Below are 22,129 nucleotides of genomic sequence, written 5' to 3' on the forward strand. Positions count from 1 at the left end.
AATTGAGGGAGATTATTACAAAATGTTTTTATTTCTTTATTTCAAGAATGCAAGAACATTAGCAGAGTGAAGAAAGGGGCAGGAGGAGATAGGAGGATTTGCAGATTGTTGGAGAAAATTAGTGCCAGGGAATGAAAGAGCTGCATGGCTATTATCCTTAGGGTCTAGTTAAGGTAGTAAACCAACATTTTTACAGGTACGAAGCAGCATGACCAGCAACAGTTTTGCAAAATCCAGATGGTTATATGACTTCAATTTCAAAGATTTATAAAGCCATTATGGCAGAATATGGCTAAATAATATTGTCTATTCCACAGAGATAGGCTGATAAATAAGTGTATTAACATACGCAATGTGCTTGGCACATGCCTGGCATATAGTATACAACTTCATGTCAAAATTTAAAAAATATAGGACATAATAGAATCGAATGTCTTGACTGAGAACAGAATTGAGGTTTTAATCATTTTATCTGGGCTCACTGTTTAAAAAGAAAAAGAAAATAAAGTTAAGAAGAGGCTATTTCATGGAAAAAAGCAGGAAGCATTGATGACCTAGAATTTTTTTTATTAATGTTATCGGAAAACAGGTTTAGGTAGAGTAATCGAGAAGAGGATGCCATGGTGACATGAGATTTTCAACCTTCAAATTTCAGGGCAGATCAGGTATAAATGTAACTGTAGGAGTCGGTTAATAGGAAAGAGTGTTTATGCAGGTGAGAATCAGAGAGTCAATGTTTTAGCACAGGCTGTGCCACCTGGAAGTTGAGATGGCTCAGGATTTAGGAACTGTGGAAAAACTATGAGATTGACAAGAATTAAGATGTTTGGCCTCAGAAGATACAAAACTACTGAATAGGGCAGTAAGAACAAAATTTTAAAAGAGGCTTTGAATAGCCAAATGACAATGACCCTAGTATTTAACATTTAAAACTGGAAGACTGTATAAGAGAACGAATAGCTCCACTTAGGAGGAAACATCTCAAGCAAGCAACAGAAATTTGGATTTCAGTTATGGGTATAATTTTTAGAAAAAGCATTTAACATAAGCCTTTTTTTTTTCCTTTTTGAAATAGAATAAGCATTCTAGATTGCACAGTGGCAATGGTTAGGAGAAGCAAAGTAGCCCTAGGAAGAAGGGTTAACATGTCAGGAGAAGACAGTCTGGAAGATACCAGGCAACCAGAGGGGCCTTCACTTGTGCAGTTCTTGTGAACCTTGGGGAATAAATAAAGTAGACAACAGTGCTATATTCATGGAACTAAATTTCCTCTAGGTTTCTAAAAATTCATGGTAAAATTAATGGACAGAAAATCTTTACCTCTTTCTATTTATACTGCTTTTCTTCAATGCATGAGTAGGACCAGACTTGGAAATATTAATGAATGCAATTCCTCAGAAGTGCCCAATTCTCCTATATTTATATGTTACAAACAATCCCATTTTGGGAAGGAATCACTTACCTCCAGACACACACTCTGGGGTGAAAGAGATGTCATCAAGGGCAATAAAGAGGTCTTCATTTCCATTTAAATCAGCTTCAAACGACACCTTAAATGGACTATTACTGGAGAGGAGTGCATAGCCATACACCCATCCAGTTCTTTTATTTCCAATTACTGACCAAACCAGAATGTTTAGCCCTGATTCTTCAATGACATACACCTAAAAAAAATCACAGAAAAATAACTCTTAACAATGGAATGAATGTTAGAGGTATATAGGCATCCATCTGATTAATGAAAGAATTAAATCTCTGGCCATGAGTCAATGTACTTAGTACATTGACTATCATGTGTTCTATCTGTAGAAACTGGGGGTTAAGTGAGTCTACGGATACTACATTTTCTTTGGTTCATAGGACCTTTGGTTTCTCATACCAATTTCTGTATAAAAAACTGGACATAATGATGAACTATAACCATCATCATCATTTACAAAACTGGAGGAGATATAAAACAAAAACTTTTCACCGCTAAAGAACTTTGGGTATGTTAAACTAAAGTTATAGGACTACAGAAAAAGAGGACCCTTACAATAACTGGATATGAAGTTATACAAGTCATTTTGGAAACCAAAGTAGGATGCAGAAAATATTTAGTATTCGGCCAGCAGAGAAATCTTCCTGGATTAACTAACATCAGTAGTCAGTACTTTTTATAGTGTTAGGTCTAACAGATGCAACCAACCAGAAGTGAAACAGAACTGGAGTGAGCTGTGACAGCAACAAACAGGCCATGTTCTCCTATTTCATTTAACAGTAAACATGACACAACACAAAACATAAAACACCATTTCCTAGTGCTCTTTGAAAAGAATCACTTTGTACTTTATGTTGTAGAGTGTCTTGTTTTTCCTCAACCTTATGAATCAATCTCTGCTAAATTCAAATTTTTCTTCTACAGCTTCTCTACTTCCCTGAGTCTTCATCAAACTGAAGCAAGTTAGGGCCTTGCTCTGGGTTAGGCTTTGGCTTAAGTAAATATTATGGTGAGTTTTATCTTTTATCCAGGCCGTTCAAACTTTTTCCATATCAGCAATAAGGCTATGCCACTTTCTTATCATTCATGTGTTCACGGGAGTAGAACTTTTAATTTTCTTCAAGAAGTGTTCCTTTGCATTTGAAACGTGGCTAACTGCTTGGCACAAGAGTCCTCTCTTAGAACTTATCTCAGTTTTCAAATGCCTCTTCACTGATTTAAAGTGAAAGTTGTGTGACTCTTCCTTTCACTGGAGCACTCTGAGGCAATTGAAAGATTATTAACTGGCCCAATTTCAACATTTTTGTGTTTCACAGAACTGAGAAGTCTAAGGAGTAGGAAAGATATGGGGAATGGCCAGTCAGTGGGGCAATCAGGACACACACATGTACTACATTTATCCGTTGAGTTTATCATCCTCTGTGGCATAGTGTATGGTGTCCCCCCAGATTACAACAGCAACATCTAAGGTTCCTAGGCACAGATCACCACAACAGATATAACAACGAGAGTTTAAAATATTGTGAGAATTGCCAAAATGTTACACAGAGAATTGAAACAAGCACATGATGTTGGAAAAATTGAGCTGGCAGACTTACTTGATATAGAGTTACCACAAATCTTCAATTTGTAAAAAAAAAATCTGTAAAGTATGGTAAAGCAAAGCACAAGAAAATGAGACACGCCTGTACCACCTGATGAGTCTGTCTTTAGCTTTAAATTAAAATGATGGATGTAAATTTAGTACCCTCACGAAGTATGTAAGGTCTGACAATTAAATTCATGAACTTATCCTAGAAAAAGTGCTACATACCTCATTGCTGAATAGCAGTATGGTCACCAGATAGGAGGCCAAGGGGAGCACTTCAAGGATGCCCAGAGTGATATTCAGCAATGATGTGTATAGCACTTTTTCTAGCAAGAGTTCACAAACTTAATTGTCTGACCTCTTACGAAGACAGCTCTAATGGTCATTCCAGAAAAAGAGTTCCATAATTTATTCAAAGGATAGACTAGGCACTGTGCCTTGGCACATAGCTTTTTTTTTTTTTGCAGTTTTTGACTGGGGCTGGGTTTGAACTCATCACCTCTGGTATATAGGGCCAGCGGCCTACTCCTTTAAGCCTCAGGCACCATTCTGGCATACAGCTTCTTAAGGGGAGTACTTTGAAGGTGACCATATTGATATTTAACAATGAGATATGTAGTACTTTTTCTAGGGTGAGTTCATGAACTTGATTATCTGACCTCCATATTTACTTTTTTGATTATCTATACAATTGCTATTGCATATTATGCATTGCCTATTCTGAAAAAGGGGTGACTATAGAAGGATAATCCATGTTAATGAGAGCATTTACTGGATGATTTCATTGTGAGTAAATGTCACTCTTTTAAAGTTTAAGGTTTTTCAGAATATTCTTAAAATTAAATACTGTTAAGGTCCTTGTATTAATGCGGGGAATATTTTTAAAACTAAATATCGTTAAGGTCCTTGTGTTAATATGGGGAATAAGAAAGCTTTAGAAATTTTCTCTGTTTCCAATCCTTAGTGACTTGCAAAGCTGGGTGTAGAAGCCAGTTGGGGAATCTTTCTCACTTCTCATTTGGTTTGTAATAAACATCACTGAATGTATCAGAGGGGGAAGAACTGAGAAAAATCATGGCTATGCATGTGAAAATTGACATGGCTGATTTATATTTAGCACTCTACAATATGAATCTCACATTCTTTGAAAGACACCGACTTTAAGAATAACGGGACTTAAAGCACCAACAAGACGTCTCTTCACAGTAAATGACCTGCACGACATTCAGTGTTAGCCTCAGACTTACATGTTTTTCTCCCCAACTAATAATATCACTGCACAAATCACCTTCAAAATACCTTCCCTCAAAGCGAAAGAAAATACAAACTGAACAAGTAGAAAAAAATGGAATTGTGGGTTGATTTACTTCTCTTTCAGCACATTCTATAAAAGTTGTAAATATCTGGAAAGCTCGTTTCTGGTTCTGAAGGCCAATGGAAAACACATGCTCACCTGTATACCCCAAGAATGTTCCCACTGCCAAGATAGGGCAAAATACAGACATTAATCTAAGGAAGCTCCAGAAAACCAGAAGCACAAGAGATATTTAGCATACAAAATAGTAAGGATTTTCCTAAGTTTTAAAGCAAATGAAAACTAATGAAAATACATCAATAGAACCGAGGCACTGGCAAACACCTGTAGGTGAAAAAAAAAAAAAACAAGAGAAAATGTGAACTCTGGAATCACACAGAGATGGAGCCAGACAGAAGAAACTATCGACATGTCACCAGCTGGTAAGTAGTCAAAGTACAGCAGAAAGTCAGGGCGTCTGTGTTAGAGCACACAGGGTGGATAAATACTGCTGAACTGGAGCTGTGACAAAGGAGTTCCTAAGTGCCTGTGCCGGGACCAGAAAGGTGAGGCAATGTCCCTCGTGACGGCCATGAGGTGTGTGTATCTCCCTCAATAAATAAACAAGTTATGGTACATAATATTAATTTAAAAAAACCCATGATATAACGTTTACAATTTTGGCCAGAGCTGGGTTTGAACCCACCACCTCTAGCATATAGGGCCAGCATCCCATGCCTTTGAGCCACAGGCGCCGCCCAAAATGTTTATAATTTTTAGAAAAGGAGAGCTTTACTTCTTGTGAAGGGGTCTCAATCTACCATGGGCATTCTGACACAATGGGAAACACTATTCCAGGCACAGACCGGGAATGCTATGTTTTCAGGGAGTGACACAAAGGAACCAGATTTTATAGTGAGCAGGGGGGCTAGATATACATATTGACAGGAGGAGTCATGAATATTTATGAGGAAACAGACACATATGTGTAATTGTGCTTTATATTTCCCATCCCACCATGGCTGGGAACTCAGTTCTATGGCTTTTGTTCCAGGGTCCCTTTGGCTGAGAGGAGTCTGTTCAGTTAGCAGAGGTTGAGGGAGTTTGGATTATATTTTTAGTTAAACATAAACCCGCTAGAAAATACAGATAATCCTTATTGCCACAGTGATGCAAAACTAGAGATTCTGAATCAGAACACATCTTCACTGTTAAGGGAATATAGTATTTTACTTGGTCTGAGAAAATAAAAGACATATAGTAACATTATTCAATCTAGACTCACCCACACACATAGGAATAGAATACCAATAGTAAGTAATCAGACAGTTGACGGAAAAAAAAAAATAGAGACACTTAATTAAACAGAATACTGAACACCACAGGGAAGGCTGAGAATAAAACCAATGGGAAAATAAAGAAAGAAATAGAATTAACTCCCCTGAGAGATTTGGGTGTCAGTCATATCTAACAGGCAAGTAAGAAAGGGAAGCATTCAGAGTTCTTGGAAATTAACAATATAATTATTAAAATAAAACCCCAGAGGTAAACTGAAAAGCAGACGTGACAAAGATTATATTCTGAAAAGTGAACTGGAAAACTGAACTAAATGATCTGTAATAAGACCACCGTGCCGAGGACCAATAGATGAAAACTCTGTGGATAAAGTTTGCAGACCTGTATTATACTTTTTCTAGAAGGAATTAATTGACTACATGACACATGAAACTCATTCTGAGATAAAAAAAAATATAATGAGAGTCCATCAAACTTCCAGGGAAACTTATGAACTCCAGGGGATACAAAGAATATTTTACCTACGTTCAGAGACAAAAGCAGAATGCCTGAAAGTCCTAGAGGAAAAATAATCAGACAGACATCAGTCTTCTACAAAGTAGGCAGATATTGTATTAGATATCAGAATACAATGCCTTCAATTACTTAAGGAAAGATAATTTGGAATCTAGAAATCTATATCCAACCAACTATCTTTCCAATTTGAACATACAGTTTTTTCTTTGACCAATCAAGAACTGTAAAAGGTGCACATATATGCTCTTATCTGAAATGCACATGAACAAAATACATTGATACAGGCTAAATGTCTTTTAAAGTTCATTTATTAAAGCCCTACCAGGAGTGTCCAACCTGTGGTCCATGGGCTGCATGCAAATTTTCTGAGGACTTTTTGCTTGCCTATAGTGGCAGATATCATGAAAATTATGATTGGACCGTTTTTTGTTCATTCTCTTTTGTTAGTGTTTGTGTATTTAATGTGTGGCCTGAGACAACACTTCTTTTTCCAATGTGCAGCAGAGAGGAAAAGGATTGCACACCTCACCATTGTAATCCCTCAGAATGTGACTACATTTAAAGATGGGGCCCTTTGGGAGGTGATGACTTTAAAATGAGGCTGTTGGGTTAGGCCTCAGAACAATCTGAATGGTGCTTTTATAGAAAAAGGGAATTTGGATACAGAAACACCAGAGCTATACTCACACAGCAGAAATGTAAGGAAGTGTGAGGACACAGTTAGAAGACAGCCATAGACCAGCCAAGGAAAGAGACCTCAGGAGAGACCAAATCTGCTGACACTTTGATCTTGAACCTCTAGCTTCTACAACTATGGCGTCTTGCTAAGCAAATGAAAACAGCTGGCAAACAAAAGGAATTCAATATAGCAAATTACATAGCAGTTAGTAAGGAGCTGTGAGCAAAGATAACTGTAAAACACGTAGTTTTACTTGATGTTACAACTGTGAGGTCTCAGGCATTTTTATAAGGATGATTGCCAAGAAAGTGGATGAATTATTTACACTCTAGTTCCAGCCAATTTTAATAAGTCATGGTGCTCTTTGGGAAGATAGCGAGGTCAGAAAAATCTTGCCAAAGGTCTCTTTTATTTGGATGATGGGTAGGTTAAAAAATATGTAATTAATTCTCAATAATAATGGGTAAATCTTTCAAACAGATTTAATCAAAGTATGTGCTTAAGAAAAAGAGACACAACAATTAAAACTTATAAATTTTCAACTATGTAAGAACAAAGGAAATCAAATAAAGCCATCTAAAGACACGATAAAGGGTAGAAAAAAGACAATTAGCAAACACAAACTATAGGTCTATATTTTGATGAACCCATAATCGCAACATATATAAAATGATTACATTGATTTATAAAAAAGCAAAAGCTCAAGTTATATAAAAATATAATTTAGTCATGTTTACTGTTTATAATAGATAGGACTAAAGGCAAGTATCACGAAATAATTTAAAATGAAGGAACAGGTAAGACAGGACGCAAATGGCAAAAGAAGCCAGTGGGCCATTCATATTATTAACAAACAAAATAGAATTTCCAGGGAAAGTATATTATAAAAGAGGACTATATGACATTGATAAGAATTGTTATTCCTGGAGAAGACATAACTGCTTTGAGTTTTAAAGTATTCAAGGACATAGCTTCAACATAAAAGAGCTAAAACCAATAAAAAAGACAATTAGAGATTTTTATAATTATAGTGGAGGATTTAAAAATACCTTTTTCCTAAATTGACAAATTAAGATGTTAACAGTCAGAAGGATAGAGAGAATTTTGGTTTAATTTATCTTTGTGTTTGGATCATCTCCCTTGCATCTACATCTCTGTTTACCCAGAGGAGAAGCTCTCATTCTTTGGTACATTAAGGAAAACGTACGCATGTGCATAAGAAATTAACATATGGTAACAGAGACAATACCATTGTTGGAGGAATCCAATCAGCGATGATGGGACAATTGGCTTCCTATTTGCAACAATGATCACGAGGTGCTAATCTCTTACCATTCACACATACCAAAAAAACTGTGAGGAGATTACTTAAATTTAGAAATCAGAATTATATAGTAACTAGAACAAATAGGAATTTTTTTTTATGATAGAAAAGGATTTCCTAAACAAGTCTTTATAAAGCCAGAATCCATAGGAAAATAAGGATGATGGAATTCATGAAATAAAAATGTAAAAGAAAAGTTCCATTAGCTCTGAATATGTTAAACGGTCTTTTATAAGAAGTCACATTCGGCCTGGGACCTAGACGTCTAAGCAAAGCTGATTCTGGCTCTTTCTCAAGGTGACTTTGCACCTCGTCCATTTGTAGTCAGGTGTAAGAAATACCTTCTTTTGCAAATTCCCATGTCTGTGTCTTAAAACTGTGACTTGATTTTAATTTTTAGCAGCATAACTCTTCAACTTGAGGTCACTTTTCTTTTTCTGTCTTTATTATGTTGTGAAGGGAAGATGTATTTTGAAGGTCAAGTTAGATTAGCTCTTTCTCTTGAGTGTCGCCCTTTGCATTTCATGAGGTGCCTTCCTGTCCTGTCTCATTTATAATTTAATAGCACACTTACCCCACTGTTTTTACCATCCTAAGATTTTTTTTTTATTATTATCTCTGATGAGAGATATACCACACATTTCAGCAAGGTTTGGTCTATCTCAGCTATCAACATACCTCTTGGCTGTCAAGAGCTACACACCCACCTTTGCTAGAGTGTTAATAGAGCCTGTGATTCTAACCATGTGATAGTAGATGTTTGTGTGCTTAACACACTTGGAAGTGTGCCCTGTTGCAGAATCCTAAGCATCTCTGGCACACCAGAAAAAAAAAACCCTCATCTTTCTCTTCTATTTAATGAAACATATTAAATTCAAACATAAGACGCTGATATTATATAGGGAGAATCTTAAATCTATTCTTCTTACAAGGGAACAAATCACTCAAAATTACACTGTTTTAACTATTGATATAGTATATTGTGTGTGTCATATCATATATGTGTAGTATGACACAATATTTTAGTGCAGTGACACATTCAAAACCACCACCCTAGCATGTTCATTTCCGTATTTCTGCTGAAAATAGTAAGAAATCCTTACAGTTAGAGTACTATCTAGGTTCTCTGCAAGTCTAGTTAGAAGGCAGCAATTTGCTAAGTTACGTTCAAAAAACTCCTACATCTGTCTCCGTATCCTTTACGCGTGGCACTATGTGCAATGTATTAGTGTTTGAGCTCTTAAATGCTATTGATAATATTACTCCCCGAAGCTATCCTTGACAAACAGTGTGACATCATTTATGAAAACAATGACCGTGAAGTTCAGCATAAACAGGACTGAAAGAAAACCAGTGAGTCCAGAAAATCAGTTAAAATATGTACTTAAATAATAAAATTATATACAGACCACTGAGGGTGTTTTTCCACAAATTTCATTCTGACATAAAGATGCATCTTTCCAGGAAGTGTCGATAATAAAGGAAAGGAATGCAGAAGAAAATCTGATGGGGACATTGCCCTGAACAAATGATCAAATGATACACAAACTAGGGCCTATTTAATTTTTGAATATGCTTTTTTTTTTTTTTTGTAAATACAAGTATATATTCAACTTGAATATTGCTTCCTTTGGAAACTTTAAATATTTTTTTTTTCCCATTTCTCTTTTCACTCAACATATACCTAGAAAAATTTCCGTGGCACTCATAGAAATTATGAAATGGGCCAGGTCCTTGTCTACGTGATAAAATCTAGGAACAGCTGGAGCCTTTTGAGCAACTCATTACCATGGGTTATCATTTCGTGAATTATTACTTCACTGCAATAAATGATAACCTAATGCCTGGTTAAGTGAATATAAATCTAAAATGCATTTCCTCTATTACTAGGAAATTCCTTATGTATCATATTTCATTGGCTCATTATTCAATTATTCATATTACTATATTACCATCTTATTATTTACGGGTGGTGTGAATAGTTGCTTAATGGTGTTATCAAAAGCCCTCTCTAATTCAAAATACCTTCCCAACATAGGCACCATGTGTCTCTGTACCGTAGCCTACACTAGAATAAGACTCTTTTTCTTCTCTGCCAAACTTCTTATTCTGAAGTCATGGGTTTGCGAGTATCACAGAAACTCGAATTTGTTCTTGCACGAGCTTAAAGAGAGGGACCCTGGAAACATCCTGACAATTATAATGGGATAACTGTAGATCCAGTGACAAGCTTTTGGGATATACAATCTTTTTTCTTCCCTGTCACACACTAGAAGAAAAGCTGTCTTGGGCCACCCATTAAATACACAAATACTAACAAAAGCTGATGACCAAAACAAAGGTCTGTGCATAATTTTCATGGTATCTGACACCACAGATAAGCAAAACAGTCTTCATATCATCGCCATGTGGTCTACAAGTCACAGGTTGGACACCCCTACTAGATAATTCCAAAATCAAACAGAGGGAACCTCAATCAGTTTGACCAAGAGATGGCTCTAATTGGTGGCTCTAATCCTTGAACTACTTTAAAAGTAGTAGAATAAAAAGATCGAATGGTTTATCTCATAGACAATGATCAGTAAAACAAATACCTACAGCCTCCCACACCACATCACATATATTTCCTATTTGGGGGCACATCCGACTATTTAAGCAAGCATTGTATGTCCCTTTTCAGTGTTTGATAAAATTTATAATTCAGAACAAATTTATACTGAACACTATAATATGCAGAATACAAAATATGCAAAACACCTATTAAAGAACTAGACTTCAACAATCAGTTGTAGAAAATGAAAGATGATTCTGAATAATGAACATATAAACATTAAAGATGCCATAAAAATAGCCATCGAGTTTTGAGAGGCAGAAAAGCATAATAATTCAAACAGACTGGTGTGCTATAACCTTGGATAAGTTCCTGAAGCTTTCTCTATCTCATTTGTGTCTTCTGTTAAGTCGCAGATAATGTTACCTACACCATTGGATGGTGTCAGGGTTATAGCAATTAGAATATTGCAAAGAGCATCAAAAGTGTGTGGCATGTAGTAACCATCTAATGTCATTCTCAAGCTTCTCCTCAGTTTTTATTATCTTTCTAAATGTTGCATTAAAACAAAACAAAACCTATCAGCATGAGGCTATGAGAATAATGGTTTTCTACACTAGAACATTTACATGCTGGATGTCTCAGCCCATAGTTTCTCTAGAAATCCCGTACATCTAAGAACTTGTCAACTCTAAGACGGACAATTTCAACACAGTGGGCTGTTGTGAAATGTGAACCACAGACATCTAGAATTCTTTTTAGAAAATAATTCATTTTTCCCCTGAGCAGTTAGAAAATCATATAAATTACAAAAAAGGTATGGAAAGTATAATTTGTGAATGTTTCCTATTCACTTTCTTTTTTTTTTCTTTCAATGAGAATCCAGAGTAATAAAAGAAAATTTCTCTTGGCCTGCGTCAAATTCCACCTCTTTTTGTAGACATTAACTGACTCACCTGAGATAGCATTAAGTATTGAAACAAGCTAGAAGGTAGGAAGCTGAATTACTGTAACTAAATAATCTCATGAGAAATTAATTTGGTTTCACCCAGGCGCTTTTGGCAATGTGGATCCAAAGTAATGTCCGCCATTTTAAAAAGTTCTTTTGCTTTCACAGATAGGTAGGCAGTTGGAAGACAGAAAAAAATCAACCTTGGCAAGTTCTTCTACTTTGGCTGAACTAGAAAGTGAAGTCATTATTAAGTAAGTAGAAGTTAGCATGGTTCTCTAACTTCCTGAGCCTTTGAATCAAAGGATATTAATGGCTGTATGAACATTTCATAATGATAATTATCATTCATCTACTATCAAAAGCTAGTAGCACCTTCCTAATTCCTACAAAGCATTTTCTTTCTTTGTGTAGGCCACTACTTTGAAGATTGGGATAAATCAAAATAGCTCGGCTTTTTAATCCTAAAAGATAATAGAAAAATAATAATTAAATTTCAACTTGATCTCATCAACTGTACAAATTATCTTTGCGTTAGCTTTATGTGATGTACTCCATTAAAATTCTGTCTTTGAGCTTACCCTCACATTCTACTTTACATCAAGCCACATCTCCTCCGCCCCGGACTTTTATAATTTGTGAATAGGAAACTTTCACAAATGATACTTTTGAAATTGCCTTCTAACTTCTAAAAACCCTTATCCATGAAATGTTGTAACTTGCCTCCTTGTGCAATGAACTGAACATTTACTGTCTCCCAAAGTTTATATGCTGAAATCCTAGCCCCTGAAGTGATAGTATTAGGAGATGGGAACTGAGGGCAGAGATCTCATGAATGGGATTACTGCCCTTATAAAGAGACTGAAGGCAAATAAATAGCAGAAATGACAGAAAACAAGTGAACAAACAAAGCAGGTAACTATGAAGGCTTCAATCTGTGTTACAGTACTGTAGAACAAATAAAAGTTTCCTGTGATAAATAATCACTCATCATTTGGTGAGAGTATTTCATAGTGCATGATGATAAAGCACCTCTGAGAAAGATGATGTTTGAGTAAGTCTTGAAAATCAAGAAGGAGCTGGTCTTGTGAATATCTAGAGAAATAGGACAGGGCGAGGGAGGTGGAAGGGAAAGGAGACAGGGAGACAGAGAGACAGAGAGAGAGAGAAGAGAGAGCTTTTTCTTCTCCCATGTGAGGGCTCACCAGACACCAAATCTGCCGGCACCTTGATCTTGGACTTCCCAGCCTCCAGAACTCTAAGAAATGAATTGCTGATGTTTATAAGTCACCCGGTCTATGGTATTTTGTTACAGTCAGCCTAAAGGGGTAAGATACCCTGTTTCATTTTCACTCTGGCCTCCTCCTACTCACTAGTTTTTATCCTTTTTCCACACAGCAGCCAGAGAGACCTTTTCGTTTTTTAAATCAGATTTTACTACTCCCAAAGTTAATACTCTTCAATATCTCCCCATGATCTTTAGAATAAAATCTAATCTCCTTACTTCCCCAGCAACGCCCTGTGTGACTTGGCCTCTTCCTACCTGTCTGATCCAATTTCTCCTTCTTGCTTATGTTTTTCCAGTTATATGGGTTTTCAGATACTTTTTACCGTCCTGCTTTTTCATTATCCTCTTACCTCTAAACATTCTGTCTCCAAATATTTACAAGGCTGGCTCCTTCTTGTTTCTCAAGACTAAATTCAAATATCAGTTTTCTTGGGCTTCCTTATCATTCACTATAAAATACTCTCAGCAGGTGATATTTACCCACCATAGGAAAATTTTTCTATTTGCTCTAAAATACTGTATCACAAATAGAAGTTCATATAATTGTCTGTTTTATTTGTTCGCTTACTTGTTTCCAAAAGAGGGTCTTGCTTTGTTGTCTGGGCTGGAATATAGTGGCATGAACATAGCCCACCTCAACCTCTAGGTGTGAGCCACTGCACTCAGCCATGTTTCCTCATTTTCTGTCTTTCCCTGCTAGAAGGGTAAATTTTGAATAAGTTAAAGAGGACAAATTAAGCTGACTGGCTCCCAGTCAATTTTTTTTTATTATTTTATAAGTTATTATCATCAAAAGATTTGTGTTTTCTTTGGAATGGACACTATATCAGACATGGTCAAGTTTAGTGCGGCCATACTACTCTAACAAATTTCAAGGAAGGGAATTTAATACAGGAGGCTGATTACAAAGTTGATGGAATAAATGTGAAACAAGCAAGGAAATTATGATGTAACTTATAGGTCAGCAGTGGGCAAAATGCTTACATCCCAAAAACTAGAGGGACCAGGGAAGATGGTCACCAAAGCCAAACTGCTGGCAGAGGAGGCAATGTGGGAAGAATACTTGGTAGCAGCTGGAACTAAGGAGGCAAGATCTTGCTGGAAGATGCTGAGTGATAGATGAGATATAGTTAAAGACTCAGTCCAGAATAGAAAGAGAGCTAGAGAGAAGGCTCGCCTCTTTTCTTATTCCCACTTCTTTTGCCAGTGCCTTCCTTTGTCCAAAGCTATCTGGAAAAGCAAAGGACTCTGGGTTACGGTGCAGGGTCTGGAAGGGCAAAGAATTGTAACATTGAATGAGATTTTGTAAAACTTATTCTGACAAGGAGACATGCTATTACAATCTACCACTGGAAATCTGCTTTAGGAATGCCTTGCGATTCTTATTGCCTCATAGATTGTAAAAGGTATTTTCTTCTCCGTATCATTTCTAAAGGATTTATGTGATCAGGGAAGGATATCGTTTTGGGCTGGCCCAACTGTAATCTAGCACATGCTCTAGAACCACATCTGCTGTTATATTAACCCAAGAGGGCATCTGTTTATTGTACACCTTGGGGTTATATCTCTCAACCTTTTCAAATGTGAGGAGTTTTCAGAAATATATATTTTTATTATTTGAAAGGTAAAATATCTTTAGTGTAGAAAAATGATAAAATATATAACACTGTAAAATAATGAAAAACGAAAAATGAAAAAATAATGAAAAATGTGGTTACTTTCACATAACCATGTCTAGAAGTTCTAACCCTTGTAGGGTGTATCTCTCCATTTCTTCCCTTACTCTGTCGTAGTCCTGCATATTTATACAGCTATAGACACGTATATACACAGAAAATTAGATATTTATAAAAATTGCATTAAAAATAAAAAATTAAAAAATACATAATCCTTACTAATCTACTTTGGCCCTTAAAAAATTGTAAACATTTCTCTTTATTACGAATTATTCATTCACAGAATTAATTGTTCCTTAGTGTTTTTGTATAAATTAATATACTATATTTTACCAATTCTGACTGTTTGATGTTTGGGTGGTTCCCAATGTTTATTGTCACAAACAACAGAGATTGATTAAAAAAATCTTATAAATGAAATATTGTACATATCTATCTTTATGTCCTCATCATAATTTTCCATATGTGAAATATTTTAGTAGGTAATATAAAGATTAAAGGCTTTTAATTGCCAAAATGCTCTCTTGATAGTCCAACTAGCAATGAATCTCCATTATCCACCCACACCATCAGTGAATATGATCATTTATTTCATCCTTGTAAGATCTATTTTTAACATAAAAATATAGAAGGTTCTTTGCCACCACAATTCCATATACTGTTAGTTGGAATTCTGGCACCAGTTACTTGCCGAAATATTTGCACAAACATAGATTCTTAGGCTCCTTATCAGGAATGGCCCATCTGCCGAACTTGTCCATGCAATTCTTACAGATGCAACAGGTAATTGAAAACCACTGCCTTAGAAAATGTAATAAAATGCAGCACCGTAATACTCAAATTAGACATTATAAGAAAGCACAAAATTGTCTAAGAAAGAACAGCATGTTGATGGAAAGCCCCAGTCTGAAGAGTAGGGAATATGGGTTTCCACTTCTCTGGGCTCTCCACATGCAGAATTACTGCATGCGCATGGATATTTTCAGTCTGGGAATAGCTCAAGAGTTTCCAGGGCAACAGTTGAGAAAATAACACATGCCCCAGCTGCTGCGATTCATCAGTGATATAAAGGCACGTCATGAAAACAGTTTCTCCTGGGTCCCTGTGATGGGGAGGACTTCTCCAATAGCAAATAGCAAAAAGAAAATTTTACTGGCTCAGGCAGAGTAGAATTCAGTGTTCAAACACAGCAGGCACCTTCCTGTTTCTTCCTCTTTCTTTAACTCTGCGTCCCTCTGTGTGCCAGTTTCTTTTTCCAACACTGTCTCCTCCTATGTTGGAAAAGATGGGCTCAGATAGCCCCAAGTCTAGCAACATCCTTACAGCTAGCAACATACAGCAGAGGGAGAAATCTCAAACTCTGCATCAAATACTAGCGAAGACTATGATTGACCCTGAGTGGTCACCCAGGGAAGTCACCATGAGGGTCAACCCTGCCAACACCATCTGGAATCCAGAAGGGGGATTCCCTACAAACACCCCAGATATCAGACCATCAGTCTCCTATTGATGCTATTTCCAATAGACCTCTCTTAAGACTACCATGATGTAAAAGCATTTATTTTTATACTAAATTATTGCCTTATAGCTAGGAAGACCAGTAGGTGCCAAAAGTAAAGTATCAGATACAGACCTGAGGCCAACACTTCTATCGTAGAGGCTGTTTACAGATACATGGCTAAAAGCAGAGGGTCATTTAACTGGGTAACCAATGGAGAAGAGCTAAAGGATGTGTGGGTGCTCTGCTGGAAAGAAGGATGCAACACTTTATGAGAAAGTGATTAAAATTTGCTTGCATTCTATCTCTTCTTATTTCTGATTAACACGAGGGTACAAATGATTAGGGTACATTGTTTATGTTTCTAAGGTAAAGTTCAAGTTGTAGACCTTCATCCGAGGGGTGTGCTGTGTACTCTTACATTGGGCACATTAGGTTAGAGTTTATCCATTCTCCTCTTCCTCTTTCTCCCCTTTCTCTCTTTCTTCCTCCTCCTCACTTGAATATACTAGTGTTTTTCTCCTGTGGGCATGTAGTTGTTTTTCTATTAGTTTCATATTAGCATTGGGTATATTGGGTGCTTGCTTTTCCATTCTTGTGATGCTTTACTAAGAAGAATACGCTTCAAATCCATCCAGGTAAATGTAAAAGATGTAAAGTCTCATTTCCTGGCTGAATAGTATTCTGTGCTATACATATACCACAGTTTATTAATCCATTCATGAGTTTAACGGGCACTTGGGTTGCTACCACATCTTGACAATTGTGAATAGAACCACAATAAACATTCTAGTGCAAATGGATTTGTGATAAAATGATTTTTTTTTCCTCTGGGGTAGAGTGGTCAAGAGACTTGCTTGCAATTGGAAGGTCTGGTGGCCTTATCACTGGTGTTTGTTTTCCTGTGTAACAAATAACCATAACAGTATCGTCTTCAATTATAGCAATCTATGTTTAACAACATCTGGTATATAATGCCAACACAGACTGGCTTTTTAAGCTCAATGGTTAAAAATCACTCTGGATAAAATTTAATGTGAGCAATAGGCTGGTGTACTGAATATTCATATATTGAAATAAAAAGTATGAAAACATTTCCAAAATATTTACACGTTCTGTATTTACTCCTCTGTTTCTAAATTGTTAAAAATGAATCTCTTTCCCCGTTGTTATAACTGGCTTCCATGTGGGAAAACAGACGTTCACGTGGTCTCAATGACCAGTTCCTACTTTGCATGTTTATATTTTCATTTGATAAGAGCTCCCATTTCTGTCGATGGCCAGACCTGAAAGGGCCTTTTTTATTTCTCTCCTTTTCCCATGTCTTTCCTCATGCTTTGTTAGACCAGAGAGAACCTGACAAACAGCACCAGGTAAAACAGATATTAGATTTCTGAAATCAGATTTTTGGCTCATTGTGTAGTCTTGGAAAAATTACAAAGCCTCTTTGAATGTGTTTCTTTATTTCAAAATTGGGGAAAATACACCTACCTCATCAGATGAATATGAGAATTAAAACTTATAACATAGAATGTTGATAACACGTGACCTGAGAGATAGGAAGCACTGAATAATAGCTATTATTGTTTACAAAGAACAACGTTTGAGATAAAAATGGAAGTCCCAGTAGTATTTCTTCAAACGAGATGGAAAAATTGCAAAGCAATAACGCTAGATGCTTTGTGCTGATATGTAATCATTTAATTAGAAACCAAGATCTGAAAATTGTTTCACAATGATTGAAAAACTCATTGATCATTCATACAATGAGAATCACAAATGCAGAAACTTTAAAGGCATTTGTGTTTGATGCAGATTCCTGCCTTAAATTAGGTAAAATTGCAGCAGGATGTTGTTTTTCCTACGAGCTAATATGTGCCTGAAATCTTACATTTGACTTGCCTTTACTTTGTTTTGGGTAGGAAATTCTCGTCATCGTTATCCCTCACATCACATTTCTTTATTGTCCTCAGCTAAGTCATTATACAGATACAGGTGGAATCTGCCTAAACTCTCTTCTCTCCACATTATATTTTAAACAGCATCCACCGTAATTGAGTTCAGGTGGCAGCCATCAGAAAGCTAAATCTTGAACTAGATTAAGATGAATGACAGCACAGCTTGCCAAAGTCCCACTGCCCCCAAAAGAAATGAGAAATTAATCATATCAGCACTGGTGGCGTGACTAGCCACAAACAAACAAAAACAAGAGAAAGGAAAAGAAGGTTTGAACATATGGCATGCACGTTTCAGTGAACACAAATCTCCGCCCCTCCTTTTACCTTTAATACCCCCATACTCCTGGGATCGACCATGTAGAACCAGAACCGAACTGTACACATTCCGAGGCTGGCTGGGAAGTATTTGGAGGTGGTGATTCTGGCAGCACGACCATCTTTGAGCCCAGATGAGTTGACAAACAGAAAGTGCTTGCCGCTACCTTGAAATAAATTAATACAATTTTTTTTTCAGTGCAATGAAAATATTGTATAGCATGGGGTAAATGCATTTCAACCATGCACAACTACTATTTTCTCGCTAAACACACACACACAACTCATATTCTTTTAGTGAGTCACATATCAGTAGCACTTAATTCTTTGGTACCAAAAGAAAAAGAATATCACTGTGACCATGTCATTCACAAAACTCACTTCAGCACATGATTTGTGTTGACCATGAAGGTGTATTGCTTTCCCCTAATTTACTTCTAATTTGTAAATAGAATTCTTGGTATGCTGGTCCATGGTGGGTATTTGGGGACTAATTGATATTGATCTTCATTTGTTCTGGTTCCCACCTGACCACAGTAGTGATGAATAGCTATGATTGCAAAGTAAAACGTGATTCTGAGAGTTGAGTCTTTTTAAAAGCCATTCTGACTGTATCTACCTTTTAATAGGTTAATTAAGACTATTAGTGCTTAAGTGATCATTGATATGACTGAATTAATATCTCCCATATTTGTTAAGGTTTTCTATTCATTACTCCTTTCTTTTCTTTTTCTTTTATGCTTCTTTTCTGTCTTCTCTGTCTTTGTTTCCATTTTTATCCTCTGTTAGCATATCAAAGTATTTTTTTTCTTTTTGCTTTTTGTCTATTGATCTTTTATTTATAATACACATTACAACCACTAATCCAAATTCTCTTTCAAATATCATTATAAAACTTCATGAATATTTGAAGTACTATATAACAAATCATTCCCATTTAATCCCTCCGTCTCTTATAGCTGGGATTTCTCTGTCTCTAGGTCAGTTGAGGGCAAGCCTTGTTAAGAAAATATACTCTAGGAATATTTCTAAATGGCTATTTTCTCTCTTCACTTGCTGAAAGCTGAGGTTATTTCCTTCCTTCCTTCCTTTTCTTTGAGACAGAGTTTCACTTTGTTGCCCTAGGTAGAATGTCATGGCATCACAGCTCACAGCCTCAAACTCTTGGGCTTAAGCGATTCTCTTGCCTCAGCCTCCCAAGGAGCTTGGACTACAGGTGCCTGCCACAATGCCCAGCGAATTTTGGTTGCAGTTGTCATCATTGTTGTTTGGCAGGCCTGGGCTGGGTTTGAACCCACCAGCTCTGGTGTATGTGGCTTGTACCCTAGATATGAAGCTACGGGTACCAAGCCTGAGAGCACATTTCTTTGTTCTCTGCTGTGAGAATCAAATTGAGCTTCTGAAGATAAACTTCACAAAATATGTGGCTCCCCTTTATGACTCAGTTTTCTTTACACTGTTATCAGTTAAACTTATCCACATTCAGCCTGTAGCAATTTGCCATTTACAGATTACTATTTCCTACCCTGGTACTTACTCCTGAAAAGGTTTCTGCATATAGGCTCCTGCTCAAGTAAGTTGTGCTTTTCTGTGTCTGCCTATCTGTGTCTTTTCTTTGGAGTTTACGAGTTTGCCCTATGACCTCAGTTTTTTAATGGATCAAGAATAGTTGAGTTTCAGTTTGTTCACTCCCTCCAAACTGCTTACATGGTAGATTAGGAAACAGAAATACATCTACTAAAAAAAAAATCCCTTCCTCAAAATGCCTTTCTTCACTTAGAACCTTTTGACAGGTTCTGGGGTTGAGGGACCAAAACAATCAAGATAAAAAAAAAAAACAAAAAACAAATAACCAAGACATGGTTCTGAGAATTACAGCAGCAAAAAGTTTCTCCTATAAGAGAAGTGGAAACAACTTGAGAAGTTTTCCTGCAGCACCTGTAAGCTGTTTTCTATTCTCATTGTCTTTGACAGACATTGTATATACTACCAAATACTGAGTTAGGAAAATTGAACACAATATTTTTAATTTAGCCACAAAAATTTTTTTTTCAAGTTTCACGTTTTATTCCAAGAAATAGCACTTGTTTTCTTATATGGAAAATAACATGTGTGGCATGCACAGCCAAGATATACCTAGACTCCATCTGTCAAATCTTCTAAAAACTGTGGCTTATTCATTAAAAATGCATTTTCTTTAAATCCATGCTCTCTTTAATTAAATAAGAACATCTGGGTTTCCCCTCATCCTGTTGCCTTTTACACACTTGCGCATTTCCAATGCATGTAGACTGCACTTTTATCAGATTAACTTTAAAACATTACCCTGAATAAGAAAACTATGGTATAAACCATGAGTTATAGGTTTTTTGTAGATGTTCTTTATCAAGTGGAAGGCTTAACTCAGCAGTTCTCAATCTGTACGTTGCAACCTGTAGGTTGCAATGAAAATACATCATGGCATTAGGAAGGTTGAGAACCACTGGCTTACCTGAATCTATTCATCCCATATTGGATGTGAAGAAATAGCCTTGAACTAGTCTCAGACAACTATTAAGAAGTATGTTTGTATAAAACCTTTATTTTATAGCTCAGGTTTTAAATGATGTCACATACATAAGGAGAACTAATGTACCTCAGTCTCAGAAGCAGATCCTGTTGAACTTAGACTTTAAATATTTCTTTTTTCCATGCTGTGGTACTAACCTGATGCTGCAAGTCAAATATTCAGAGCAGTAGGAATTGTAAAAACTGGGTTCACTGATACAGATTTACTCAATTTGCAAAATTAGGATAGAATTCTAATTTAAAACCTTGTATTTCCATAAATTTGTTCCTCTAACTACATAAATATGTTAGAACTTTAATCCAGATGTTTCCTTTGAATAATTTTAATCTAATATTTAATTTTAAAAGGCTAGTTGCAAGTTTGCACAGCAACTTGAATTAAGTTTAATCAAGTGCCCTCCTGTCCATTGACATGCTCTACAGGATCCCAAGTAACTCAAGTCACTTTGAGTCTCAGTAATTTTTTCCTGATACCTGGGCGTTCTTAGAGTCTCGGCAATGTTTTCATGATTCCTCAGGCTAGAAACACTATCTCGATTTTCTTTATGAAGTACATGTGTTTAAGTCAAACCACTTGATATTGGTTAACATTCTAACAACATTGCAGGCACTTGAAAAACTAATACACAAAAATAGAGACAAAAATATTTTTATTTTTTAATTCTTAAATACTCACAATTATTTCCTAATGAGATGGTCAGACTGAACGTTAGCTCCTTCTTTTTCCTAGTCTATATCTATTTTTCCCAGTATTTACTTTCATAATAGCACTTACAAAAGCTAGCTTCGCAAAGATAGGACATCATTGGAAGGGATGCTATACAATATAATGTTTGCATTTAAGGCCAATAACATGAAACAATGGAAAAAACAGTTCAGTGTCAGCAATAATCTACCATTTCACTGCAGAGTATTTATTTTAGTGCTGGACAATGTTATGTAAAACTCAACATCAAACCTTGCATTTCCAATGAGTAGTTATAGGACTTTGGGCTGAGTTTTCAAAGTATACCCTGTGCTCCTCGCTCCTAATCATCAGAGAAATGCAAATCAAAACTACCCTGAGATATCACCTAACCCCAGTAAGATTTGCCCACATGACAAAGTCCCAAATTTACAGATGCTAGAGTGGATGTGAAGAGACAGGAA

At 36.3% G+C, this 22,129-nt stretch overlaps 1 protein-coding gene across 1 annotated transcript in view; it reads right to left on the reverse strand.

Annotated features, from left to right (window-relative positions):
- Positions 1 to 22,129, reverse strand: part of MALRD1 (MAM and LDL receptor class A domain containing 1) — a 514,668-nt gene that overhangs the window by 120,426 nt on the left and 372,113 nt on the right. The window contains exons 32-33 of the mRNA XM_012803304.1: positions 18,422 to 18,579; positions 1,463 to 1,664 (exon numbers count right to left, since the gene is read on the reverse strand). Of these exons, the coding sequence (XP_012658758.1) occupies positions 1,463 to 1,664; positions 18,422 to 18,579 (360 nt within the window). The remainder of the gene's footprint in view (positions 1 to 1,462; positions 1,665 to 18,421; positions 18,580 to 22,129) is intronic.

This window comes from Otolemur garnettii, unplaced genomic scaffold (genome assembly GCF_000181295.1).
Source record: "Otolemur garnettii isolate 467f Iridium unplaced genomic scaffold, OtoGar3 scaffold00019, whole genome shotgun sequence".
NCBI classification, from domain to species: Eukaryota; Metazoa; Chordata; class Mammalia; order Primates; family Galagidae; genus Otolemur; species Otolemur garnettii.